Raw genomic sequence first — 24,864 nt, 5'->3', positions numbered from 1 at the left:
CTTGGGGTTAATGTGTCTTCATCACCCAAAACTTTGCCAACATCTCAGGAAAACACTGGAAGAAATCAGTTTCCTAATTTTACCTAAAAAAAAACAAAAAAAAAACTTTTTCATGCTCTTAATAGATAACATCTTTCTCAAATTTTGGTCACAATTTGTTAAATTTAGTGTTAGTGAGTAAGCACTTCTCCTTTTCCAGGATAGTCCCTCTACCTGACAGGTGCAACATATCAACATGCTGATTAAACAGCGTCGTTGCTCCACAGGTGTGCCTGAGGGAGTTTACAATAAAAGGCCACTCTGAAATGTGCAGTCTGATCACACAGTGCTACAGATGTTGCAAGATTTGAGGGAGCGTGTCTTTGGCATGCTGAAATCCAGAATTGTCCACCATCTTGATAATGCCACACTTGTTAGGTGGATGGATTATCTTTTGAAAGGAGAAGTGCTCACCAACACAGAAGTTAAATCTGTGACTGAAATTCGAGAGAAATAGATCTATTGAGAGCACAGAAAAAGTCTTTAACTTAAACCTGTAAAAATGGGAGTAAAAACAAAAGGTTTTTTAGTTTTTTTTCTCAGTATACTTGCTTAATGTTGAGATATTTGGTTGTGGATAGATCTTAAAGGAATACTTCAACCCCCAAAATGACTATTTTATACCAGTTACTCACAGAAAACATTCTTTTCACATGCCTCCCATGAACAAAATAGAGGATTTTGAAGTTTAAAAAACAGCTTAACTAAATCCAAACATCTGTTTAAAACTCCACACAACCTGTGCAGAGTAATCAAACTCTCATGTATCCAGTTGTATACTCAGTAACACCAAAATCATGCTATAAATTAAAGTCACTACGGATCAAGGCACTGTTAGAACAGCAGCTTCTGTGTTCAGCGAGGTAAAATTAAGTGTTTTGTCAATGGAGTCTGGCAACAAGTAAGACTTATTTATGAATTCAGCTGAACACCCTGTGAGAAATTGATATACAAATTCAAATTTGGGGGTTGAAGTATTCCTTTAATCAGTTTCAAGAGGAAAAGAGGGGGTGCTGATGATTTAAAATATTAATATAATACCATATTAATAAAATATCAAATTACACAGCTAACATGTCATCAGCTGACCTTGAAATTCATGAAAATCATTCTCTTCTCTTTCTACAGGGATTCTTAGTTGCAATTATATACTGCTTTTGCAATGGGGAGGTAAGAACTTAGTTTTGCATTTTATAGCAAAAACTCTTGCATAATGTTTAAGCTTTTTACATGGCTAAGCAACCTATTCTGCTCCCAGGTGCAAGCTGAGATCAAAAAGTCCTGGAGCAGGAGGACTCTGGCCCTGGACTTCAAAAGAAAAGCTCGGAGCGGCAGCAACACATACAGCTACGGACCTATGGTTTCACACACCAGTGTTACCAACGTCACTGCCAGAGGACCGCTGGCCCTGCACCTCACCACGAGGCTGGGCCCGGTGCCTGTGAACGGGCACAGGAACCTCCCTGGGTACGTGAAGAACGGCTCTGTCTCCGAGAACTCGATACCTTCATCAGGACAGGAGCTTCACATTCCTGATGAGGAGCACTCTGCTCATACACGGCCCTGCGAAAACGAGAAACCCTCACCTGTGGTGGAAGAGGAGAGGGAGACAGTCATGTGACCTCCAGTGTATAGGGATGAAAACTGGAAAAAATAAATCAAGGAACAGTCTCAGGATGGTCTGAAGGGGACGGCTGCACGCGTCAACACTGCCAGTTTTTTCACCTGTGAATCAAGCCGGGACAGTACCGACAGATACTCAAGGCAAAAAGGGTGTATCACTTTTGTGAGCTGGGCCGCCTTTTATTTGAGTGCTGGTGACCCACATCGTTGTGGCAAAAACACTCTCAACTCTTTCATCATCCACCTGCCACAGAGAATGTGTAAAAGGATGAAAACAGACTGCCGTTTCTTATTTCTTTTCCACTGCCATAACTGTTGTTATCTTACTTTCTGTTTGCTTCTTTGGCAAGTGTCTTGTGCTCAGCTTCTGTGCATGAATTAAACTGGGGTTAGTTACAGTATAGTTGCCAGGAACAGCCTTAATCACCTATGTGTGGATTTTGAGTGCACTTAGTGATGCATGTGTGGGCAGTTTTATCAGCAAGATGTTGGAGTAAGTCAGCATGAGAAGACTAAAGGGGCAGTATCCACCAAAGCATTTTTTTCTGAGGCCAGCATATTTCTTTTAATGATTTGCAGTGGGAGCACCGCATATTTACACCCAACTACGAACACGGGCAGCATGAAGTGGTGCTGAGCGGAAAGTCTGCGCTGAGTGCTGCTGGTTAGGCTTTTCTTTTTTTCCCCTTTTTTAGGAGCACTGAGAGTTGAAAATTGTTCAACTTAAGGTTAAAATGCACATCACTGTCAACTGAGAGATCCAGTCCAACATGTTCTCATCCCAACTCGTCACATGTTGCAGTTTTGTCAGTTGACTTCCGTGTCTACTTATTATGAGTTAGGTATCCCTCTGCATCTGCTGTTTACACTCCAGGATGCCTTTACCATGATGTCAACAAAAGAACATGGTGGGATGATGTGGCACGTCGTTGTGTTTAGGCAAAGTGATCACATGGCAACCACACATTTGAATGTCAACAAACACACATGATGGCACAGATTATGTCTAGGCGATAAAGTCACGGATGGTTAGGATTAGGGGAAGGAAGCACATGGAAAGGTTTCCAGCTCCCCTCCCAGCTACCATATGAGCACCCTCGTGCTCCCTCATGTCTTTACCGGCAGGGTTGCAACCTGATGCTGTCCTGCTGCGATTCATGCGTACACAACAGGTTCCATCCCGCCGCATTCTCAAGTGATGCCTCCAGTGCATCATCATGTGGATGCGGCAGGTGTCATCCGTCTGTCCGGGGGTGTATATAATAACAATGCGACCAGTTCTGTCAGGCCGCGTTCTCACCCGACGCCGTCCAGCGGCATTTCATGCACACACGAAAGGTGCCTTTTGGCATCACACACTTATGCCAAAAGCACTGACTAAGCAGTACTTTTATGAGTTCAGAGTGAGAGCAAGCTGTCCAGTCACAGTGGAGGAGGGACAAACAGCCTACAGCAAAGACAAACTGACACATCTGACATGAGCAAGTGCTGAACAAAAAAAAAAATATGGAGGAGAAATCTGTGTACATACTGTAAAAATATTATGTATTCCTCCCATGAACCCACACAGACCGGAGGGTGAATCCTCTCTCCATACATGCTTCTGCCCCCCCCAATCCAGTGCACTTACTCTACCTTGTGCCGACATGTTTACTTCAGCGGATATTCCGTATCATAGCAACCAGACGCAACCAAAGCGTCTCAGCTGAAAAAACACTGCTCCTCCAAAGCTCTCTCAAACGGCGTTTCCTGACTAGCAAGTGGTGTTTTCAGCTGGGAAAAAAAAACACCTTGGTGGACACGGCCCCTAAGTGTAGGCTCAGCTTAAAATTCTTTAATGCTACTACTTTGAGGCATCCATTCATGCTTTTTGGCATGGTATCTCATTTGTCCTGCATTGACTTTAATCCACTTCAGTGTAAAAGGGAAGGTACTCAGGTAATTGAAGTCCTCTGTTGTTGCACACCTATTTTTTATACTTTAAAGTGGTGTTTTGGCATGGTCAGCATTTCTCTAAGGGTATTGGTTTGTTATATAAGACTGTGTCATATTTTTTTTTCGAAATGTTGTACAGTTTCTGCTGTTCAGAAGAACCCAGTATTCATATCTAATTACAACAAATTTCGAAGAGTTCAAATGAATGTTTCATATTCAAATTTTCTCCAAAAATACCCTCACACACACACACAACCACACACACACACACACTCACACACACACTCACACACACACACAACATGATGCCAAAGCAGGACTATTTCTTTGAAGACTGTCTCGCTCTGTGGGTTCAGTGTTAGCTGAGGTAAAGACAAACGTTATGGAATTCTGACAACAGCAGTATCGTATGTTCCCACACAGTTTTCAAAGGAGGAGACCCCGTTTTAAAAACACCGGGTGCAGGAAACGGTCATATATTCCAGTGGAATGTTAATTAAATGAGGATTCCAAGAAAATCTCAAATTCAGCTGGAATTCCAAGAGTGACATTTGTGGTGGATATGAAGGAAAACCCAGAAAATGAATAACACACAGTGATTTTTTACAAATGGTTCAGTGTTATGCTGCTTTTTGATGTGTATATACAAGTCACAATGTTTACAAAGATCAGAAATACATTATAATTGTGAGCTAATAGTGTTTATGTGTATGGTTATAAAGCTATGTTTTTTTTTTTTTATGTGTTTGTTTACGGATTGTTTGCAATATTTGGTTTTGTATATAGTCCAAAACAAAACTGGTGAATATATTTACAGGTGACGGAGGGCATTCAAACTAGCATTTAATGAAGCATTCCAATAGATATGTTAATCTCTGTAACTTGTAATTTACCACACTTAACCTGCATGTTTTGCAGGTTAGGTGACATTATCTGTAATACCAAAGAGAAAAGGCTGCCACAGTGAGAAGGTTATTTTGCAGCATTTTCTTGTGTTATCATCCACCATCTTGTTTACAGTGTGACCAAAAAGTCTTAAAGTTGCAGTAAAATCACTGTCTCAAAAAAGTATTTGCTACTGGTAGTTAGTGTAAGAAAATGTAGAGATAAAAGTGTCAAAAAATAGAGCACCCTTACAGATTCTTGATAAATATTAGGTTTCATGTAAACAGTAATAAGGCAAATGGGAAAAACATTCACAACACTCTGTAGCTTAGCAACAATGGACAAAGACCATTAATATTAAAGGCACTTTTGTTGCTCCACTTGGATTAACTTGGTCTCAAGAGCTAAATTAGTAACAATTTGGTTTGGACTAATGTGTCTGATTGAGTCATGATTTAGACTGCATTCAGCTTATTAGAGTTTTACCTCACATTAATTTCAATATGTGACAAAAGCTCATTTTTGCTAAGTGTTATTCCACATTGCTTTACATCATCCAGTAGAGACCCACTTTGAAGCTTTCTTTTCCCTCCTGCTATTGCGTTTTTTTTGGTACTCACACTGACTGAATTAGGCTCCCTATTACCCAACCTCTATAAACAGAAATCTGCATATGTATGGGGAATTTTAGGCACCAGTACAGGATTTTGGTATCAGCTTCCATCTGTAGTGTTGACCGGTAGCATTTGACCAGCTTTGCTTGCCTACAGTCAACCAGTCTGTCTGTTTGTAGAGATTTGCTGAAATGTTGACTGGATCTGTAAATAATGGGTGGTACACAGAAGTGGCCCGCATATCCGCTTGCTACACTAGATCCCCCCCAAATCTTTGCCATTGTCCCCAGAGGCTTTGTCATCAACAGATGATAGCCGATGGGTTCTGAGTTTGCCAATTTCCTGATACCGACTTTTTCTCCAGCTGATGCTAGATCCATTAAGGTGTGTGCTTTGACTCAGTTTTGAAAGGTTGAAGTCTGGTTTGTTTTAGTTTGTACTGCCCCCAATTCCATCCAGCTAATTTACACTGCATCTTAAAGAGAACACTAAAGTTCACTAATATTTTGATTAGTAAATTTAAACTTTACAAACCAGGTCCACTGTTTTCCCATGCAGCAGATGTGTAAAGAATTAATAAGTCTATGTTGTTTTTATTCCCATGAAAATACCAAAACCAACAGTGATGTGACTTTTACAGAAAGTATCATCTGACATAGCTTATTCCTCTGAGCCATATACCTCTAATGTTGCCCAAAAACTATTAAAAACACAAAATGTAGGCACACTGTTGTTCTGGGTGACATTTCCTTTCATTACGATAAACATGGGCACCGTAGTTTTCTCACGAACACCTCCTACACAATAAAATCTGACAAGTTCATCTTACTTAGAATAACCTTGGAAACCTTGAATATAACTATTAATCTTAATTTATGTTTATATATGTATTTGTATCTGATTGTAAAGTTTACTCAACATTTAGCTGCATTTTCTTGATTTTGTGAAGTTGTTGGATCTTAAGTGTTAGCAACTTCATTAAACCAAGTTAGTCTGACTTAACTTAATCATAACAATGATGATGAGTGAGGAGACCTGTTTTGTTAAAATGTTTAAGAAAATACAACTATGATTGACTAGTTTGTAACCAGCAGAATACAGATATATAGCACAGGATACTTGGTTCACTAAGGTTTCTAAAACTTAGTAATATTGGCTTAATTCAACTTTTTATTATTGAAGCTGCAACAACTTCACAAAATTAAGTAAAGATAACTACATTTTAAATAAACTTGATTATTGAAAATAAAGTAAGCATAAATTAAGACTGATAGTTGTTAGTTTGCTTATATTTTTCAATGCAATCGGTTTCCTATAATTTTTTAAAGTAAAAGCAACTTGTCAGATTTTACCATGTAGGTGTGTAAATATTCACCAGCACACTAATTATGTATTACTCCTCAGCTGAAAATAGTCCCATTTACCATTGCACCATTTACTCATAATTAACGAACTTTTGCTACTTACAGTGTCCTGTGATTAATTGACATTATGAAAGCTTTTAAAACATATAAAACTAAATATTTGTAACTCGTTTTCAAATGTTAGAGAACAAGTCAATTTAAAAATAAGAGACAGGGACATTGGAAAGCACAGACAAGTGGACTAATACATTAAGTGTTTGAGTCTTTTCATGGCGTTTCTTGGTAATAAGAAAAATGTAGAATAACAAAACAATTACCAGTTACCAGAGGAATTCTAAAAAGTGCATTTTAGCCTTTCAGTGAATCCAATTGGACTCAGCTTGAACATTTCCATTAGGATTGGTCATTAGTGGGACTTGAGGTTGGGTGTATTGACTACAACACTAATTACAGGTGGCGACAAGCCACAGAGCTGGAAACTGAGGCGGAGGTAAACCTTTGTCACTTGATAATTAAGTATCTTAATGTCTGTAAAGACTTTTCATATTTAAATGGCTTCTTTTATCTAGTATTTATTTTTCTTTACATTTCTCACAAATTTATTGTGTATTTGTAGCCCATTCAGGAGTAGTGTTGTACTACTATATTTAAAAATAAAATTGACTGAAATGTTTGTTCAAATTCAATCTGGCATTCCAATAACAGCCACTGTGCAAGTAGACATTATGTTGTGTGAGATAGTTAAAAAAAAAAAAAAAAAGTGTCCGGTATTAAGACATGAAACGTGGAAAATTATATTTGAGCACTTTAATACCCTATAATACAGTATTTTTTTCTGATTGTATCATGTTAAATGATTGTGTTTTGGAATCAAGTGTACAATAAGGCCAATAATCATAGAGCTAATGTTGTAATGCATTGTTTTCAAATACCTCTCATGGAAGTATAAAGTGTGTCGTTGTCTTTTATTTATCTCGTGCTGAAATGTACTCAGTGAAGTCGGCATTGGTCTTAATGCTTTAGATGCAGTATGTGGGCAGTGTTTGCTCAGACACATCTCGCCTTCTCATCACTCGATACTGTTTTAGGCCCATTGTAGATATTAGTTTAAAATAGGAATATGTTTTCTGGTCTCTATGTTCATCGGTGAATTGTGAATAAGACAATAAATCTGTAATATTACTGTAATCTGATATGCTTGTAACTTTAATGATTCTGAAGGCAAATGCATTTTTGGAAAAGCTTTTGTTTATTTAAAATACATGCTGAACAAATATTTCAGTGCAACACTTTTGGTTTTGCTCCCATTTTTCACAGATGTAAGTTAAAGATCTAAGACTTTGTATGCACTGAATAGATGCATTTGTATAGATATTTATCTCAAAATTTGGTTGCAAAATTTGTTGAAATCCATGTTAGTGAGCAGTGAGCACTTCTCCTTTTCCAAGATAATCCATCCACCTGACAGGTGTGGCATATCAACATACTGATTAAACAGCATCATTTCCATACAGGTGTGCCTTGGGCTTGTCACAATAAAATGTGCAGTTTGATCACACAACAAAATGCCAAGGATGTTGCAGGTTTTGAAGGTGCATGTTGTTGACAAGCTGACTATTCACCAGAGCTGTCACCCATGAACTGAATGTTCTCTTCATTACGTTTCTGTGAATTTGGCAGTACATCCAACCAGCCTCACAACCGCTGACCACATGTAACTACACCAGTTTAGGACCTCCACATCCAGCATCTTAACCCACAAGGTGGTCTGAGACCAGCCACCAGAACAGCTGATGTAATGACTGGTTTGCACAAACCATCAGAAACTGTCTCAGCGAAGTTCATCAGCATGCTCGCCAGAGTCAGCAGTTCGCCACTGTAACGGCTTGTGTGGTTGTGAAGCCCGTTCGATGTACGGCCAGATTCAGGGGGAAAAAAACTGAGATGTTCTACGGTGGTGAACATTAATTTTAGAGAGGCTTTTAATCATTTGAAACTTGGATTGACATCACTTGTATTGTGCTGAAAGCTAATTGGTTTGATTTATTTTGAAATATGGGGCAGATCCTTCAAATCTGAAGAAAATCTCTGCACACCTGAGTGTGTGACAGGTGTGTTGGAGAAAGGAACAATCTAAGGGCAAAGAAAAAAACTCCCGTGCACCGTCCTGCTTACTCCTGGCTTATTTATTGAGTGAAAAACGACATTTTCGAAAATACGGGGGCAAAAAGGCAATGATCAACTTGCCAAGACATGTCTAAATTAGCAATTTTTTTTTAAATCCGGGAAAAATGTCTAAAACTAAACCGTATTTATAATTACAATAATTAGATATTTATTTTTTTAGGGACTTTTTCCCCATTTTCCCTTTATTTTTTTATTTATTTATTGGCTTATTTTAAGGTAAACTCATTTTTTGAACATTTTACTAATTTCTTCCTAATTTCTTTTTAAGCTGCTCTTTGCCTTTTTCCTGTTTTTCAAAGAGATCAACCCAATTTGACCATGTCTCTAAGGTTTGATGTTTAATCAGCATCTTAATATGCCACAGCTGTCAGGTTGATGGATTATTTTGGACAAGAAGAAGTGCTCACTAAAACAAGTTTTAACAAATTTGCGACCGCAATTTGAGACTCAGTATCAGGTGGTTGCTTAAAAAAAGTCTTTACTTAAACCTTTGTAAAATGGGACCAACAACAAAAGAGTTACATTTAAATTTTTGAGATAATACAAATGTCATTTTAGAAAAATAGTGTGCAAAATGCTCTCAGTGAAAAATATGAAATGGTATTTTTCAGTGTTCATCCACTGAGGGTTGAGTTCACTTTTGAGCTTTCTTGGCTCCCCCCTTCGCCCCTCCTTTGCCTCCTTTTTCTCCTTTTTCCCCTTTGTCTCCCTTTTCTCCAGATTTCTTCCCTTTCCCTTCACCCGCTTCCTTCTTAGATGCTCCCTTTTCACCTTTTTCACCCTTCTTGGATGATGCATCCTTTTCATCTCCTTTTCCTTCTTTGGCACCCTTTCCCTCTTTCTTGCCCTCCTTTGTCTTCTTCTCTCCTTTATCAGCATCCACTTTTCCGGAGACTGTTGACACCTCCTCTTTTTCGTCTGCTTTTGCAGCTGCAGGAAAACAAGAAAACAATCACTGAAGATTTCAGCATCAGGTATTATCTAAGTCCTGCCTGTAGAGCTAATTGGAAGGGAGAATATTATACAAAAGAATGTCGGGCTAAGTAGGTTGGATATAATGAAGGCACATCTGTTTCTATCTGTACTAATAAGCATGGTCTATTTATTCATTGAATGGGATTGTTTCACATACTGTCTGGGTGGGAAATGGAGAACAGAAGTTTACTGTCAGCTTTGTGTGAGTTTACAGAGAAAATAACAGACAAACTCCTCTACAATTTTGCATTTCGTAAAATAGTTTCCCACTACATTAATATTCTGAATGTAGCATATATGACTTTTAATAAACAAGATATGAGACTGACATAGATTTGCACAGCTAACACTTGAAATAAAAGCAATTAAATGCATTTCCCAAAAACAAAAAAATATATATCTTATGATATATAACTCCATAACTGACGCTACACTTCTTTCTGTAACACTGTAGCACCAGAATCTGTCAGATAAGGCTCGAAGTTGTGCATGCAAAGATAATGTCAAACATGTTGTCTGCATACTGGAGATAGCTGAGTTGAAGATTTTGGAGATAAAATCAAAGCTTTCCAATGCTATCTTTAGTTAGCAGAAAAACAAAAACTCAAAAGGCATTTTCAATTAATTTCTTTGGAAGATGTGAGCACACAGCTATTTTTTCTCTCAGGCATCAAATTCCACAGATCTCTTTTCCACATGAAAGATGCAACTCTAATATAAAGCTGACACAAAGCTAACCGCGTCCAACAAAACATGTAAAGGCCTTAAGCAAGAGTTAACAAAAGGATATACATAAACAAGACACATTGGTATGATTTTACACTTCATCAACTATTGTTTAAAAACTGTGAAAATTGCTCAAAGGAAAGACTTCAGTTGAGGCCAAACGCAGCTTCTTTTTTTCCAGTAGCAAAGCAGACATTTTCCCGGTGTTCTACAAATGCAGAGACACTGGATATTCAAACGAAGGCCAAGAAAACAAATGACAAACACACACTAAATGTCAAAAGTTGCCGGAGGGGGTCAGAGTAAACTTGGACTTATTTTGGTCCTGTGTTTCACTGTTTTGGGTGAATCCAGCTGACTTAAAATAACCAACCAACCATCAGAATGTTTGTGAATAGATTTCTTTGTATTTTGAGTGAAGTCTGAGACTGTCTTCCGCTTTTATCCTCATACATTTCTCCTCCATTCATCCATTCTTTATTCAGTCTTTTTCTTTTTCTTATTTCTTTATGTAACAGTCTGAGTTAGACAAAAATTGGAGAGTTGATGCATCTGTGCCATTATGAAAGCCTGGGTTGGTGATGGCTAAATGAAGAGCCGTAATTAAATATCAGAATTTGAAACCCAGACATGTTCCACATTGCTCCAATTTTGGTCAGACTTGGAGTGCTGGTGCCACGAACCCTGTTGTTTACATACTGTGTATGGTAGTGGACTAATTAAAGGTTACCATTGCCTTCTACAAAAGGGCATTGTGGCATTTCAAAGAAATCACAGTTCAATCTGACTGACAAATTGTAAATGTTATCTCAGAAGTTATGTTTCTGCTTGCAACAAATTGTTCCACTGAAATAATGCCAGTTTTATTAAAATTAGTTGGTAGCCCTTTATAATAACCATCATAATAAATGGTAAATTCATTGAACCTCAGTTCATAGTTATTTTACCATTAACATATAACAAAATTATATTTAATAATGTGCACCAACTATTCATAATGCAATAACTTATGTTATTTAACAGTTTATTGCTGCACACTATATTAAATTCAGGGTGTTCTCATGGACTGTTCATATGTAAAGCTACAAAAAGTATTGCGTGAATAATTTTTAAATAACCCAAGTAATCATGAACAAGTAATTTGTGAATAATCCATTTAATCTGGAAAGCTGCAATCATGTGACCAATGTGCTAATGTAAGTAAAGAAGGAAGTTGGATGAAGTTTATTTATGCTCACTGTTAGATATGGAGATGGTGATAGTCTGTTTTCGCATTCATTTTGTCCTTGTTTGTGCACATTTTCTGAAACCCAATGGATACGGACAAAACTTAGCAGTACCAGCGGAAATCGTGGAGGTAACTGTAAGGTAGTTCAAGAGATGACCATAAGAGAATAATGGTGGAACAGAACGAATCAGTGGGCCTGTATTAAAATATATAGTACAACTGGTGAAAAGAATTCTCTGTCCACATATAGGGATGTATATAACGGCTGCACAGATCCCCACCATCTACAGCACGGCTTCTGTTTAAATGTACTGTGTATGTATTATTACAACCTCCTCCAATGTTTCCTCTTTTGTTGTTGTCAGAAATGTTTATCTCCACCCTTTAGTGCCATATATTAACTGTTTTTGTGCCATCTGAAAGGGCACACAGATGTATGAGGGCAGTAAGATTTACAATGTTTGAAACAGATATATCCATTTTTGTACATAGAGAGAGCATAAATAAGCCACAAGTTGGGGTGGTTGATGGGTCAAGCAACACAGGACTCCCTCCGGGATATATAGGGTGAGAGTTCAGGGGACAACTTTAATAATTGGCCATGGCAGTTTTCCGTTACCAAAATTTAGGCTAACTTTGGAGCATTATTTAGCCCTCTTCCCAACAAGCTATGATGACATGGTTGATACCAATGGATGCCTTAGGTCGTCTCATTTCTCAAAATACCACTAACTTTGTGCTTGCACAAAGCCAGAGATGACATGATCTGCCCTGATCTCCTTCTTGGGGTCATGTTTTTCCTTTGTTTGTTCTATTTTTCACTCAGGTTTACTGTTTTAAAAGGTACAAGGTTCAAGGTAGATTTAATAGTTCGCCCTGAAATCCTGCTACATCTTTTGGAGTCAAAGGAGGCGTTTATGTGTCTCACAGCCTGGGGAAAGAAGCTGGTCTGTAGTCTTTTGGTACAGCAGCAGATACCTCTGTATCTTTTCCCAGATGGCAGCAGGGTGAACAGACAGTGGGTGGGTGCTGTCTTTCAGTAACCTTTGGGTTCTGTTTCTGGTTTTATTTTGTTACTCACATCTCTCTTTTCAGATCACTTCACTCCTGCTCTTGTTTTTCCCCTGCATTTGACTGCGTGCCCTGCTCTGATTAGTGTCACCTGTCCCTCACTAGCCCTGCAGTCTACTCACCTGTTCTCACTTCCCTAATCAGTTTCTCCCTACATATACCTGCCCAGTTCCTTTGTTCTTTGTCACTTTGTCTTGATTTCTGGTTTGGAGTTCAGTTGCCTCCTTTCCTGTGCCTGCCTGATTTGGACTGTAGCTCATTTTTAACTAAGTCTTTAAATGTGTCCAGCTGCTTCTTTTGTTGTCTGCATTTGGGTCCAAGTCTGCTACCTGCTTTTCAAGACCTTGACAAAAAACTGTAGCAATAGAGACCAAAATGTTTTGGTTTTTTTTTTCCCAGGCTGGAAACAAGTTTATTTCTGCTATTAAGCTGGGCACTTTAACAAGGGTGTCTATGGGGATTGATTCTCATCTGTAGCCAGCCTGCAAGTTCAAAGAACTGCAGTTTTTGGTACTTCCATGTTTTGCCTTCCTTTTACAGCTCTGGAGGTTACGCAGCGCAGCCTATTAAAGACAGTAATATCAGCCTCCAATTATTTTGGCCTGGACGGGCAGCAATTGTGCCCGCCTGGGGACACCACTTAGCAGACATTAATTTACATGGGAAAGTCCTGCACTGGAGCTTTTAATATTGGTCTGTAAACACTATAAGGATAGCTATTATGAAATTACAACTGTGTATATCTATATCTATCTCACTCTGTGGGGCATCTCGCTCTATCTATAAATATTTGGTTGGCCAACACAACGTGGCATTGTTTATATATGTCTCTGTTAAGCATCTTTGAGTACTGTGAAAAGTGCTCTATAAATAAAATGTATTATTATTATATGCACTGTACAGCATTCATTTATTTTTTTAATGTTTTAATGATTTAAGAAGATAATAATAATAATCATCATTTTTATACATCATCATTCATGCATAAAATGCAACACCAAGTGCTGAACATGAAAGAGAACAAAAACAGTTGTGATAGAAAAGAATATGATTTTTTTTTTAACGTAATAGAATAAAATAACTTGTTATAATCATCTGTTGCAACTTTATAATGTTTCTTGGCTTACAAAACAATCATCAACCATTTACACATACATAATTTAGGGTGCAACATTTTAATGTGTAGAAAAACAAAGTAACATAAATAATAGCAATACTAATTAGTAAATTTACTATAATTTCATTGTTTAACATTTAGTTTGTTAACTTTTAACTAAAGTTGAACTAACTGTCAATTTACCATTAGCCTAATGATGGTTATTAAAAAGTGTTGCTTACAAAGATTTCCTCCTGAGGAACAAAGCAGGACTTGTAACCAGTCCAAATTCCTTTTTGCAAGTCCGTCACTCATCAGTCGGCATGCTGTGAACCTCAGATGACCTTTTTCTCACTGCCTTTTCAGAGCTGTAGTGATGTGTGAGAAATGTGTTTGAGCTGTTAACAATAACAACAGCCACAACTGTTTGGGGACATTAAAAACTTCCCCCATTTACGGCTGCTTAAAATTTTGGGCTTTGTACTGAAGAAGCAGGAGATTTGGGGAGAGTTAAAGTCAGATAAGTGTAGGTGGGAAATGGGAGGGACTGATTCACAGTTCCGTCCTTTTGTCTTTCTATTTTATCTAATATTATATATTTTGGCATGAGTGCTTGTGAAGGGGTGCTTGAGAAGGATGATAGTGTCTAAGCCTGTGTTCATGGCTTCTCTTTCTTTTAAGTGTGTTGCAACAGATATTGGCTGTGAAAGGCTTTCGTTTTTTTCAGATTTTGTCCCAGATGCTTTTAACAGCGTGGCAAGAATGTGTAAATGGAGGCGCAGAAGCTTTCTTAATGGAGAATGTTAGACACATGTCATAAAAATAACGATATTTTTCCCCAAAGAGGTAAACAGATTTCCCCAGCTACTGTACAAAAAATGTATTCATGTACGCATCTCAAAGATAAGAGTGAGCATTTCTTGATCCTCATTTGTAACATTTAATTAACAAATATAACTAAGTTATATTTTGTGTTGTTCTTACTGACTGCTCTGGATTTCCTAAGTGTAGCTTTGCATAATCAAACCCTCATTTAAAAAATGCAGTTGGGAAAAGAAGCTTTTGCATATTTGCTGTACATTCATATTGCCCTGCTCCTTAGTTCATCCAAAAGCAAACACAGCATGGTAAGTTTGGAGTTCATGGTTGAGAGCAGCAAATAAACATGTTCATCCTTATTCTGTATAATAGGAGTCGCAGTCAGCCCCCTTTAGCTGCTCTCCCAGAGCCACATAGATGATTAGTTATACAGTCATGAAAGAGGATTAACTCCAATGCTTATGAGATCTCTAGACTATAATAGAGATTGAAGATATATTGATCTCCTAGAGTAAGTTTATCATGTGACCCCACTCTAATGCAGATCTTATTTGACACAGGTCATGCAAGAAAAACTTATTGACAGCTCAGTGCTTTCTCTTACACAAGAACCAATGATTGTGCACATGAATGCATAGTATATCATCATGAGAAACAAGACAAGACAGATTGTCAGTCCCTATTTGTCACATTTCTTAACCTAAGAGGGCCACAGCTAAGCGGCTGAGATGGCTTACACACGAGGCAACACACCAAATTTCTCTGTAAGAGAGGGGAAGTAAATATTTAATTGCAGATAAGACCAGTGTTGTTGACATCAATGATCATATTCAATTTACACTAACAGGAAATTGTGTGAATGACTCACTTTATTTAAAGCTAACCATAGGAAATGGAACAGGCAGGTATAGGGAAACAAACACTGAGCACAACGAACATGCTGCACGCATTAGCATTTTCAGTAAGAACAATATGCTGTCTCATAATTTCCTGAAAGTTATTAATTTAGACCGAATCACTGTGACATTGTGCTAACAAAATGGAAAGACAACTGGCAGTTAATTTCAATTGATATGAATGAAATGAAATCAGTCTTGTTTATTTCAGTCATTGTTTTCAGCAGTAGCTGTAGCATATAAAGACATGTCATTATAAACAGCAGTCTTACCTGTCTGATATTTTGGCTGTGCTTATTTTATGTAATGTGTTGCTTTGTGTCTTTGAAAAAAAAAAAAAAAAAAAAAAAGCAAATCTACCAGCACTAAACCTAAGCAAGTAGTACTGCTTTGGGAGGCCGCTGCATATTTTAGCCACATAAAGAGACCAACCTAAGAAAAAATCAATCAATCAGTTTCACCATAGAGTATATTTGGAATATTTTCACTGCTTTGCCTAATGGATTAAATGATCGAAGCAGCAGTTGACAACTCCCATATTCTGTAAAGTATAATTACTGTTTTTGTCAATTGAGTCTTGAGATAACTCCTTTAGTTTTGTATCGGAAAGGGTTGTCTAACAGTAAAGTAAAACGGTGAAAATACTCTAATCAGACACTTAAAATGATTTTGTCTTTAGGTTGTGATGATCAAAACATTCCACTAGGGGCGCCTGCATATTTGTACTGCAGTGTTTGATGTTGTGTTGCAGGTGCTGAATGGAGGGTCGCAGTGCTCTGGCCATAGAAACCTCCCTCCTTTTGCAATTGATCCTTCTTCCTCGCAGGCTGCTGTTAATGTGGCCATTTCCACACACCAGTACATGCATATATGACTGATTACTGACTTACATGTTCAATCTGTCATTTTGTTTTGATTGTTTTGCAAATAAATATGTTTTTACCCTTTCTAAACTCCCATCTGGTGTCTTATCTTTGTTGCAGCCTGTGAGAGGGATTTTAACAAAGTGAGCATATTTTTAGATGACTAAAATCTAACCAAATGAAGCAGCATTTGCTCCATGCCATTTCACTTTATGTAGATGACACTGAGGTTTGCTACCCAGTAGTCACGGTGATTCAGTGCCACACTCTTGAAATTTCCATGCAAATATGTGCAAAGAAAAACATTTGCATTATATTAAAAACATCTTAAGAAAGAGGAGAACCTCAAAAATACAAAATACAAACTAGAAAAGCCCTAAAGTAATCAAATTTGCAAAAGCATCACAATCTGTATTTAGTAGCCACAGTAAAAGTCTTATTTGCTACTGTGCATAGTCAGTGCTACACTACAACTCCACCACAAAGCAACATCTAGACAGTTCAAAATGTGCTCTATTTTCTGGATATAGATTTCAAAAATGATGTGGTAAGCAGTTAAAATAGAGTTGCATTTTTATTTAATTTCTCTTGCAGCAATAGTATTAAGGTAGGACAGATAGAGGATGTTGCTTGAAGAGGACTTTCAGAGTGGCTACCAGTGCATTCACTGTGCACTATAAAGTCACTTAATCAAAAGGAGAGTCTGACAGAAGATAAGAGAGGAGGAAAAGGAGGAAAAAAATCAGCCGGTCTCTGGCAAGGTGAGGGAGCTGGGTTGCTCCTCTGTGACCCTAACTACTGAGAGTTGGCTGCTGTTAGCACTTTGAGTTTGGACCTGCTCAGAGACTGTCTGAACTGCAGAGGCATCTGGGGCAGCTGGAGGAAAAGCAGTGAGGAAGAGAGGAAGAGAAGAGGAAATTTAGTAACAGAGCAGAAAGAATGAAACAACTGGAGCTGTTTTGTGAGATGAAAAGAGACAGTAAGAATTTAAGAAATTAAAACTGTCCTAGAAAAGATGTTATGTAAAAAGACAGCTGTCCTCTTAGCCTTAATCACAATTTGGGACTACAACAGCAAAGAGTCTTTGACTGTTAAATCCTGTAGATCTGAAAGAATAAATTCTAGTATTAAAACACTTTTGTGCCCACAGAGCGAGACTTAAATCCAAACTGAAGCTCTCCACCCACAGAGAACTCCATTCATCAAAGTTATTTCTCCTGTTTTTCAGATCTCTTTGTCATGTGCTTTTGTGTAACTCAATCACAGATTAGTCTGTGTAGTTCATTGATGTCACAGGACTTCGATGTACGACACAGTTTTCTAACCTATGTCTATCACTTCAAGCCACCAGCATTCCTGTGCAACTTCAAACATCATTTAAACAAATGGTGCTGCAAGAGAAACAAAGCCGAACCATTCGAGGGACTAGCCACAGTCAAACTTAATATGACTACTTAATCCACTATAATCATATTAATATTGTAAAGATATTAGATAGATGTACTTACATCCTGGGATCTCAGTGAGCTCATTCAGAGGTGGCACTGTCTCTAATGTGTTGGCGTATTTCTTGGCGGCCTGTCTTTGTGCGTGCCGTGCCTCGATTTCCTTTTTGGTTCTCGGAATTCGACATTTAAAAATACAACACAGAGTGATAACTGAAAGAGGGGGGAAAAGGGACATGATTAGTGTATATAAATAGTTGCATATATGTTAATAATTGCACATTGTATAACCTTCACATTCAGGATCAGGACCCAAAGTCAGGCCCAGTTTATTTAGAGTCTTCTGTGGATGATGTTTTTCTACAGGCAGACGCAGAACGTAGTATTGCTTTAGTTCCCTCGACAAAAAGCCCATGGGATTTTCCATCTGATTTTGAATTATTGCAGAAAATTATCTGTTTGACAAACATTTACAAGACTTACATGTTTTGTTCAGTAAGATAATATTCACAAATGAACACCACTTTTATGATTTTTTTAAGCTTAAACGCAACTGTCAGAACCAAAAAGCAAACAAAAGGCACTGAGTGACCTACACTACAGTGGCATGACTGACTGACTGTTGCCACCACAACAAGGCTGTAAAGCCATGTACTGTGTGATGATAGGCTACTCCACTCTCAATTATCCCCTTGTTAGCAACTGCCACCTTTAAGACACACAGAAGGTTCAGAATTTTGGAGTGAGTATTTACTGACTGTAGAACAAAAAAAGTTAAAGCTTGTGTTAACCTCAGAACTCATTTCAGGCATCTAAACAAAAACCCATTCAAAAAACACATCAACTTTGAGACAAGGAAACAGGAAATGCTAAAATGCTTAATCATTTCTAAGTTTTAAGACTCCTTCCTCGAACAATCTATACTATAAGTAAATGTTAGCTTGCTGACATGCTAATTGTAACACAAATAGTAGTAGTTTAATAGATAATAGTTTAATAGATAGTTAAAATGGTAAATATTGTGAACATCAAGGGTATTGTTGTTGAGAGCATGTTAGCATGCTGATGTTAGCATTTAGCTCAAAGCAACACTGTGCCTTGACACACACAGCTGCTAGCATGGCTGTAGTCTCTGATGCCTGGTTCACACTGAATGGAAGTACCATAGAGTCTGCAGATAATTTGTGAAGCGCTGCCAACTGCTGTTTTCTTCTAGTGTTAACCTCGTTACATGGGATACCCCATGGCCCCAAGCTCTGTTGATGGCTTGTGATCAATAGTTTCAGTGTCTGGTCTATTTTTCTGTGAGCAGCGATCAAATCTGGCAAGAAAACACACCGATAATCTATTAAGTATGATATAAAGGATATGATATAAATGATAAGACTTAGAAATGATAGAATATGCATCTTTAATTATTCCACAGTTGGGTCTAAACAGAGAGTGAGAGACAAGTACTCACAAACAAGTAGGCAGTGACAGAGCTGTACATGTGATTAGAAATGGGCATAGGAGCAGAATCATTGCTGACTGGCACGGAGAAATGCACAGGCGACTGCTTGTGCCACAACTGACACACTGGGGCACTTCCACATCCAGTGTGAACATGGCATTAGTCTTGTTAAAAATTCAGTTTTAATTCCTTTGATCTAAAAAAAACAAAATTGTCAGCATTTCTAGATATTACTAGAAACAACTGAGAAGATATGTGCTTCCCTCGTTTAGAGAAACTGATCATTTAAAAAAAAAAAGACTATAGGACAAAAATCCAACTCAACTCTTACTCAATTTTGTAACAAATCAGAAAGTGTCTGGTATGCATTTTGTACCAAGTGAGAGATTCTCTTAGCTTGTTCTGCAGTTGCTGCTATTACTTGTGTGACTCACTGCTTGAACCAAAATAGTGATCCCTGCCTTCCCTGACATAATATTAATCAATATTATGTTATTATATATTTATTGATGGTCATACTATGGATACATAATTGCATGCATTGACATCTCTGGCCTGTAGGCTTATCTCAAAATTGCAGTCTGTTACAAGAATAGTTTGTGGAGGTGTCAGCAAAGTGATTGAGCTGTACTGACCAACTGCTAAAACAAACACAGAAAAGATGGCGATGACCTGCCATAACCGCAGCCCCCAGAAAACAACAGTCTCTGAGTTGACAGGGTCCGGCTTCTTCGGGGGATCTGTGGGCAAAAGCTTTGGAAACAAAGACAAAAGTTTTATTTATTTATATTTTTTTTAAGTATCTGCATGCCACCAATAAACCTACACAGACATGTTTTTACAGCAGAGAGGAAACCTCAGGCTTCACATGCTCTCTTTATCATCTTCAGAAAATGTGGTGTGGCAATGATTAATTGATTTGTCTGTGAACTCTGTTTATATCTAATATACATGGTAGAGTTATACATTAAAAAATGTCAGGATAAAAGAAGAGTTTGAAGTCATGTAAAGGTCACTGATTGTCACTGTTACCAGTTATCACTAGTTACGGCCAGTAATTTCGGTCTGTGCACAATCTGTGCGCAAGCATGCATCCAACTACCTCACTTTGAATCCTGTATTCTGTGAAGGTCAGTCCCATGATTCTCTATCTAATTATTTAAATTAGTGACATTTAACTGAACTGACTTCTGAACAGAAATAGAAAACCAAAGAAATGACTCGAAGGGAAAGTATCTTTTTCAAGGCGTTTGGCAAAATGTTGAAAAACAAAATGGGCTAAAGAAAAAACACCCACATCACCTGTGGCTCTGTCACCACCTGATCTCCATTGACACAAACAAGCACTGAGGTCTACAGACAAGACCAACATGAAACCATGCAGACAAAGAATTCTGGTTTCCACACTTTTCCTTCATTATCTCTGAACAATCCCAGTGGTCTTAGATGCCCAAATTCTCTGCTGCACAAAACTATATATTATTTTGTCATTGCAAAACACATTTCTTCAGAGCTGAGGATTGGGGATCAATAAGAATAAAACTGTGTAAGTTTTAGAGTAGATCGATGGCTTGGATCACTGCTTTGCCAGACCCAGCGAGGCATTCGAAGCATCAGTTCCCTGAGAGAATCATTGTGAGGAATTCTCCCGGTGGACTGTATATCGATCACTTGATTAGATGATACAAGGTTGTTTTGGAAACTCTATACTTTAGTCCATAAACCAACATGATGGATCAGATAATGGACACTTATTACATTTGCTGCTTTTGCTGATAAGACCATTTTATGGTGAAATTGAAAAAATGTTCTAAAAATAAACTGAGGCGGTGATAAACACAACAGGACTGAGGCTCTGCAGAGGATATTTTTCTTTGACTTCCAGTCAAAGCCACGGGTGGCCGGGGAATGGCGTGCTCCCGTGGTACAATTGCTGACATTATTGGAGGTAAATATTGATGTCTTTAAGATACTGTTGCATCCATATATTGAGCTAGCGCAAATGTAGTAGTGGTGGTATCCTATGAAATTAGACGGCCTAAGGCATCCATTGATGCTAAAGATACTGGCATAACTTGTCTGGATAGGAGCTCAATAATGACCCAAAGATAAGCTAAACTAGGGAATAACAAGTATGACCATTTTTAACGGGATCCCTTGATGTCTACACTTAAGATGCTGGAATAAAAATGGGATCTATGGGTACCTGCAAGTTCCTCTAGAACTTGAGTAGGCTTGTTCCCAGTAAATGTTTTCTTCCTTCAAATTAATGCTGTATATCTGTCTTTTTAACCCTTTGAAACCTGAGGAAATTAGCTTGATTGCTTTCAAAAACATGGGAAGAAGGGAACAGGTAATTAAAGATGAACTGACCCAAAAAAATGCAAGAAATTAAAGAAAAGTACAAGAAAAGAGTGAGACTCTCCTCAGCACCAGGACAGAATAACCTGTTGTTTTTGCTGTGTGTCAGATCTGATAGGCTTTATCAGCGAGCCAACATGCGATATGTGACGGTACAAGCTGTCTTCAGGGCCTCTACAATGTGTATGTGTGTGTGTGCGTGTGTGTGCGTGCGTGTGCGTGCGTGCGTGTGTGTGTGTGTGTGTGTGTGTGTGTGTGTGTATGTGTGTGCGTGTGTGTGTGTATGTACTGAGGACTCGAGAAGGGCTGTGAACTTGAACAAAGAAAAAAGATCTGAAAAAGTCTACAATCTTGTTTTTGCAACTCCCACAGAAGGATTAGCCTTGATGGGGATATTTAGCAGGCTGCTCTAAAATAATAACGATTTTTGCTCAAGAGTGATTACATAAGGCTAAGTCCTTTCCTCTGGGGCATTCATGGGGCAGGATTAGTGGCTGTAAGCCTCAAGTTTTCTTTTGGTGGAACAAACAACACAACAACATTGTCCTCAAGTTACCTCATCGTTATATACCCACATTTATTACATATTTTTGTTTGTTGGATCGTTGATTGGATAGTTTGATCATTACATATTCAGTGGCATATTTGGATATTCTTCCACGAGTAAGTTTTTTTTTTTTTTTAAGAGTACTTAGGTATTGATCAGGGTAGATTAGGAGAATGGAATGAAGGATTACCGTCTAAATGTAGGAATATGAGCGTTGGGAAACAGGTTTACTTTTTTCACAGGTATTGGCAAAGGGCCAGTTACAATTACAAACTTGCAAAAGGATATCCTGCAAAAAATGCAATTGTTTTCCATGCCTCCAGTATTAAGATTCTGATTTCCTACGTTTAAGTTTTAAAAGTGCGCCACAAAAGAGTGACATTAATGTCACTCAAGCCTTCACTGTTTGTTACCTGCAAATGCTTTCCTTCAGTGTAAACCATCAACTGTATATAAAGATGGACAACAACTTCAAAAAAGAAGCCAAAACGTCTCCAACCACACTATAGTGGTTGGCTGCAGTATAGGTCATAAACCCTGCCCTCTCCATGTTAGCAGATGGAGCATGCATAGACCAAATTATGAGATCAAAGTACATGTCAAATAAAGGGGTGGATAATTGATCTGTTGATCCATTCAGAGCTGATCAGATCAGGTTGATGGATGACAGGAAAAGCTGCAGTGAGTGAATGCAAACTTTAAGACCCGAAAGAATGAAAGATTCAGTTTCACTTTCAATGCATCTGACGTTCTGCTTCCCCTATCTGTGCCCAGAGTATTCACTGTCAGTCACACTCCATCAGTGTGGTGCAATCAATAGTTATAGAATACATATATTTCAACAGCACGCCTGAATGTTCCAGCTCCAAAAATAAAATATCTATTTGTGGTGGTAGATCTTTTAATCATGCTGGCCCACCACGAATGAATGAATGACTGATTTATATATACTTCATTTATTATATATACTAAATAAAATATTTTTAGGTAGTTCTTATCACCATGATGTATGTTTAAATGTTTGTTTTTCTGATAGGTCCAGTTTTAATTTGTTATTTGATATTCAAAATGGGGTTTTACTTCATGACCAACAGTGTGCGAATTAAACCCACAATCAAGGGCGCTACTAGGTATTGGTCAGATGGGTGTATGGGTGGAAACTCGTTAACTCAGAGATCACTACTGCACAGACTCGGGCTCCAAATTACGTCAACAGCTAAGGACGACTGTGGCCATAACCAAGATATTTTGGCTTCATTTTTGTATGGTGTGAGTAAGTGGAGACACATGCCTCTTTATATACAGTTTATAGCAGGGATACTCAACTTGCTTTGCCCAGGGGCCCTTTTTGCAAAATGGCACAAAGCCAGGGGTCATTATGTAAACAAACATTAAAAATTAATATATAAATAATTAGCCTGGGTCTCTGTTGGGGGAACCTCCACAGCCACTTAGTTTTTTTAAACAATCTCTATACAAAAAAGGGCCAGATCTGGCCAATGAGCTGCAAGTTGAGTATCACTGGTGTATGGTAGAAACAAACATATCTATTTAATTAGCATCTTCAGCTACAAACTCAAGCTTCCATTTACACTTCCTGAAAGCTGTGAATGCCTCATATGGACAGCCAGAGGGAGGCTGTTTTGAGAAGTTTTGTGTGCTTTCACTGACCTTTTATAGTAAGTTATATGTTATATTTGTATTAACATTAATAAATATAAACACTATAATCTTTTTGCCTTCTTAAAATTGTATACATTGATGTAATCTATTGGATTATTCAAATTCATAATCCATGTTCAAAGTTGAATTTATTGACATGTCACAGCTAGTGTGTTTCTAAGATGTTTATAATATAAAAATAAAACTGATCATTCATTTTAATAAAAAATAATGTACTTTGTTTGTTTGTGGTATTAAATATATAATTAAATATTTTGACATTTTAATCATGCTACTACACATTGTACTACACAGAAGTAAATTGCCTGTTTTCAAGCAGGAATATTTTATTACAGAACGTAATGGATTTTAGCTGACCATTGCAGTAATCATATTGTCTGTAATGTAACCCTCTTCTCTTTAGCCCCAAAACACAAAAATAACTTGTCACACTAGGACTCATCATATTCATCCTCCTGTTTGTACCAGCATAAAAAACATGTGGCTTAACTATTCATGTAAGACCACAAATTGTATCAGGTTTCCACAAAACATTCCCCGAATCTTTATCCAGTAACGTAAACAACAACTCTGACGACCAAACAAGAATCACACAAAGCTACCTTTTAAATGGCAGAACACCTGCACCCGTTACAGAGAAAAGCTCTGAGAGGAACCTGTGGAGGACATGGTGTGTGTGTATCAGGCTCTTACCTCAGGATCCGGGATCTGGGAGGACACGGAGGACAAACACTGAGACAGCAGCACAGCTCCCCAGCCCCGCAGCAGGAGCTGAGGTGGACATACAGGCTGATCCCCAACCATTCTCTCCCCCTCTTTCACCCTGCAGCCACCCTGCCCCCTCTTCCTCTGCCTCTTCCTCTCTTCTTCTCTCTCTCTGTCTGCCTGCTTGCCTGCACTGGCGCCGTATAGAGGACAGGACCACAATGGCCCTGGGTGATTTATGGTGACTACTGGTGCTGACGGCCTCCTCTCATCCACAGTTTTCTGCTGCTCTGCTCCTCTATCTCTTGCCTTTCTCCCACCACACCGCAGAAACACCACAGACACACGG

The 24,864-nt window shown here is 38.2% G+C and overlaps 2 protein-coding genes across 2 annotated transcripts in view; one reads left to right on the top strand and one right to left on the bottom strand.

Moving 5' to 3' along the window:
* pth1r (parathyroid hormone 1 receptor) overlaps positions 1–7,653 on the top strand; it is a 63,986-nt gene extending 56,333 nt beyond the window's left edge. The window contains exons 12-13 of the mRNA XM_042498364.2: positions 1,168–1,209; positions 1,298–7,653. Coding sequence (XP_042354298.1) covers positions 1,168–1,209; positions 1,298–1,660 — 405 coding nt within the window. The 3' untranslated portion in view covers positions 1,661–7,653. The remainder of the gene's footprint in view (positions 1–1,167; positions 1,210–1,297) is intronic.
* On the bottom strand, positions 7,198–24,864 carry tmie (transmembrane inner ear). Its single transcript, XM_042497004.2, has 4 exons — positions 24,504–24,864; positions 19,855–19,972; positions 17,830–17,979; positions 7,198–9,577 (listed from the first exon to the last, which is right to left on the bottom strand). The coding sequence occupies exons 1-4, from the start codon at positions 24,612–24,614 to the stop codon at positions 9,282–9,284; spliced, it is 675 nt and encodes a 224-aa protein (XP_042352938.2). The 5' UTR covers positions 24,615–24,864; the 3' UTR covers positions 7,198–9,281.

The sequence above is a fragment of the Plectropomus leopardus genome, chromosome 12 (genome assembly GCF_026936395.1).
Source record: "Plectropomus leopardus strain MGB_pleo_1.0 chromosome 12, ASM2693639v1, whole genome shotgun sequence".
In the NCBI taxonomy this organism is placed as follows: domain Eukaryota; kingdom Metazoa; phylum Chordata; class Actinopteri; order Perciformes; family Serranidae; genus Plectropomus; species Plectropomus leopardus.
This window is presented reverse-complemented; position numbering and strand designations above follow the sequence as displayed.

Excerpts from the sequence above, each read along its gene's own strand:
- tmie (XM_042497004.2), bottom strand. The coding sequence starts at position 24,614 with ATGGTTGGGGATCAGCCTGTATGTCCACCTCAGCTCCTGCTGCGGGGC. Across the intron at positions 17,980-19,854 it reads TGTGTTTGTTTTAGCAGTTG|TTATCACTCTGTGTTGTATT; the intron begins GTCAGTACAGCT and ends CCCCTCTTTCAG. Across the intron at positions 9,578-17,829 it reads GCTCACTGAGATCCCAGGAT|CTGCAAAAGCAGACGAAAAA; the intron begins GTAAGTACATCT and ends GTTTTCCTGCAG.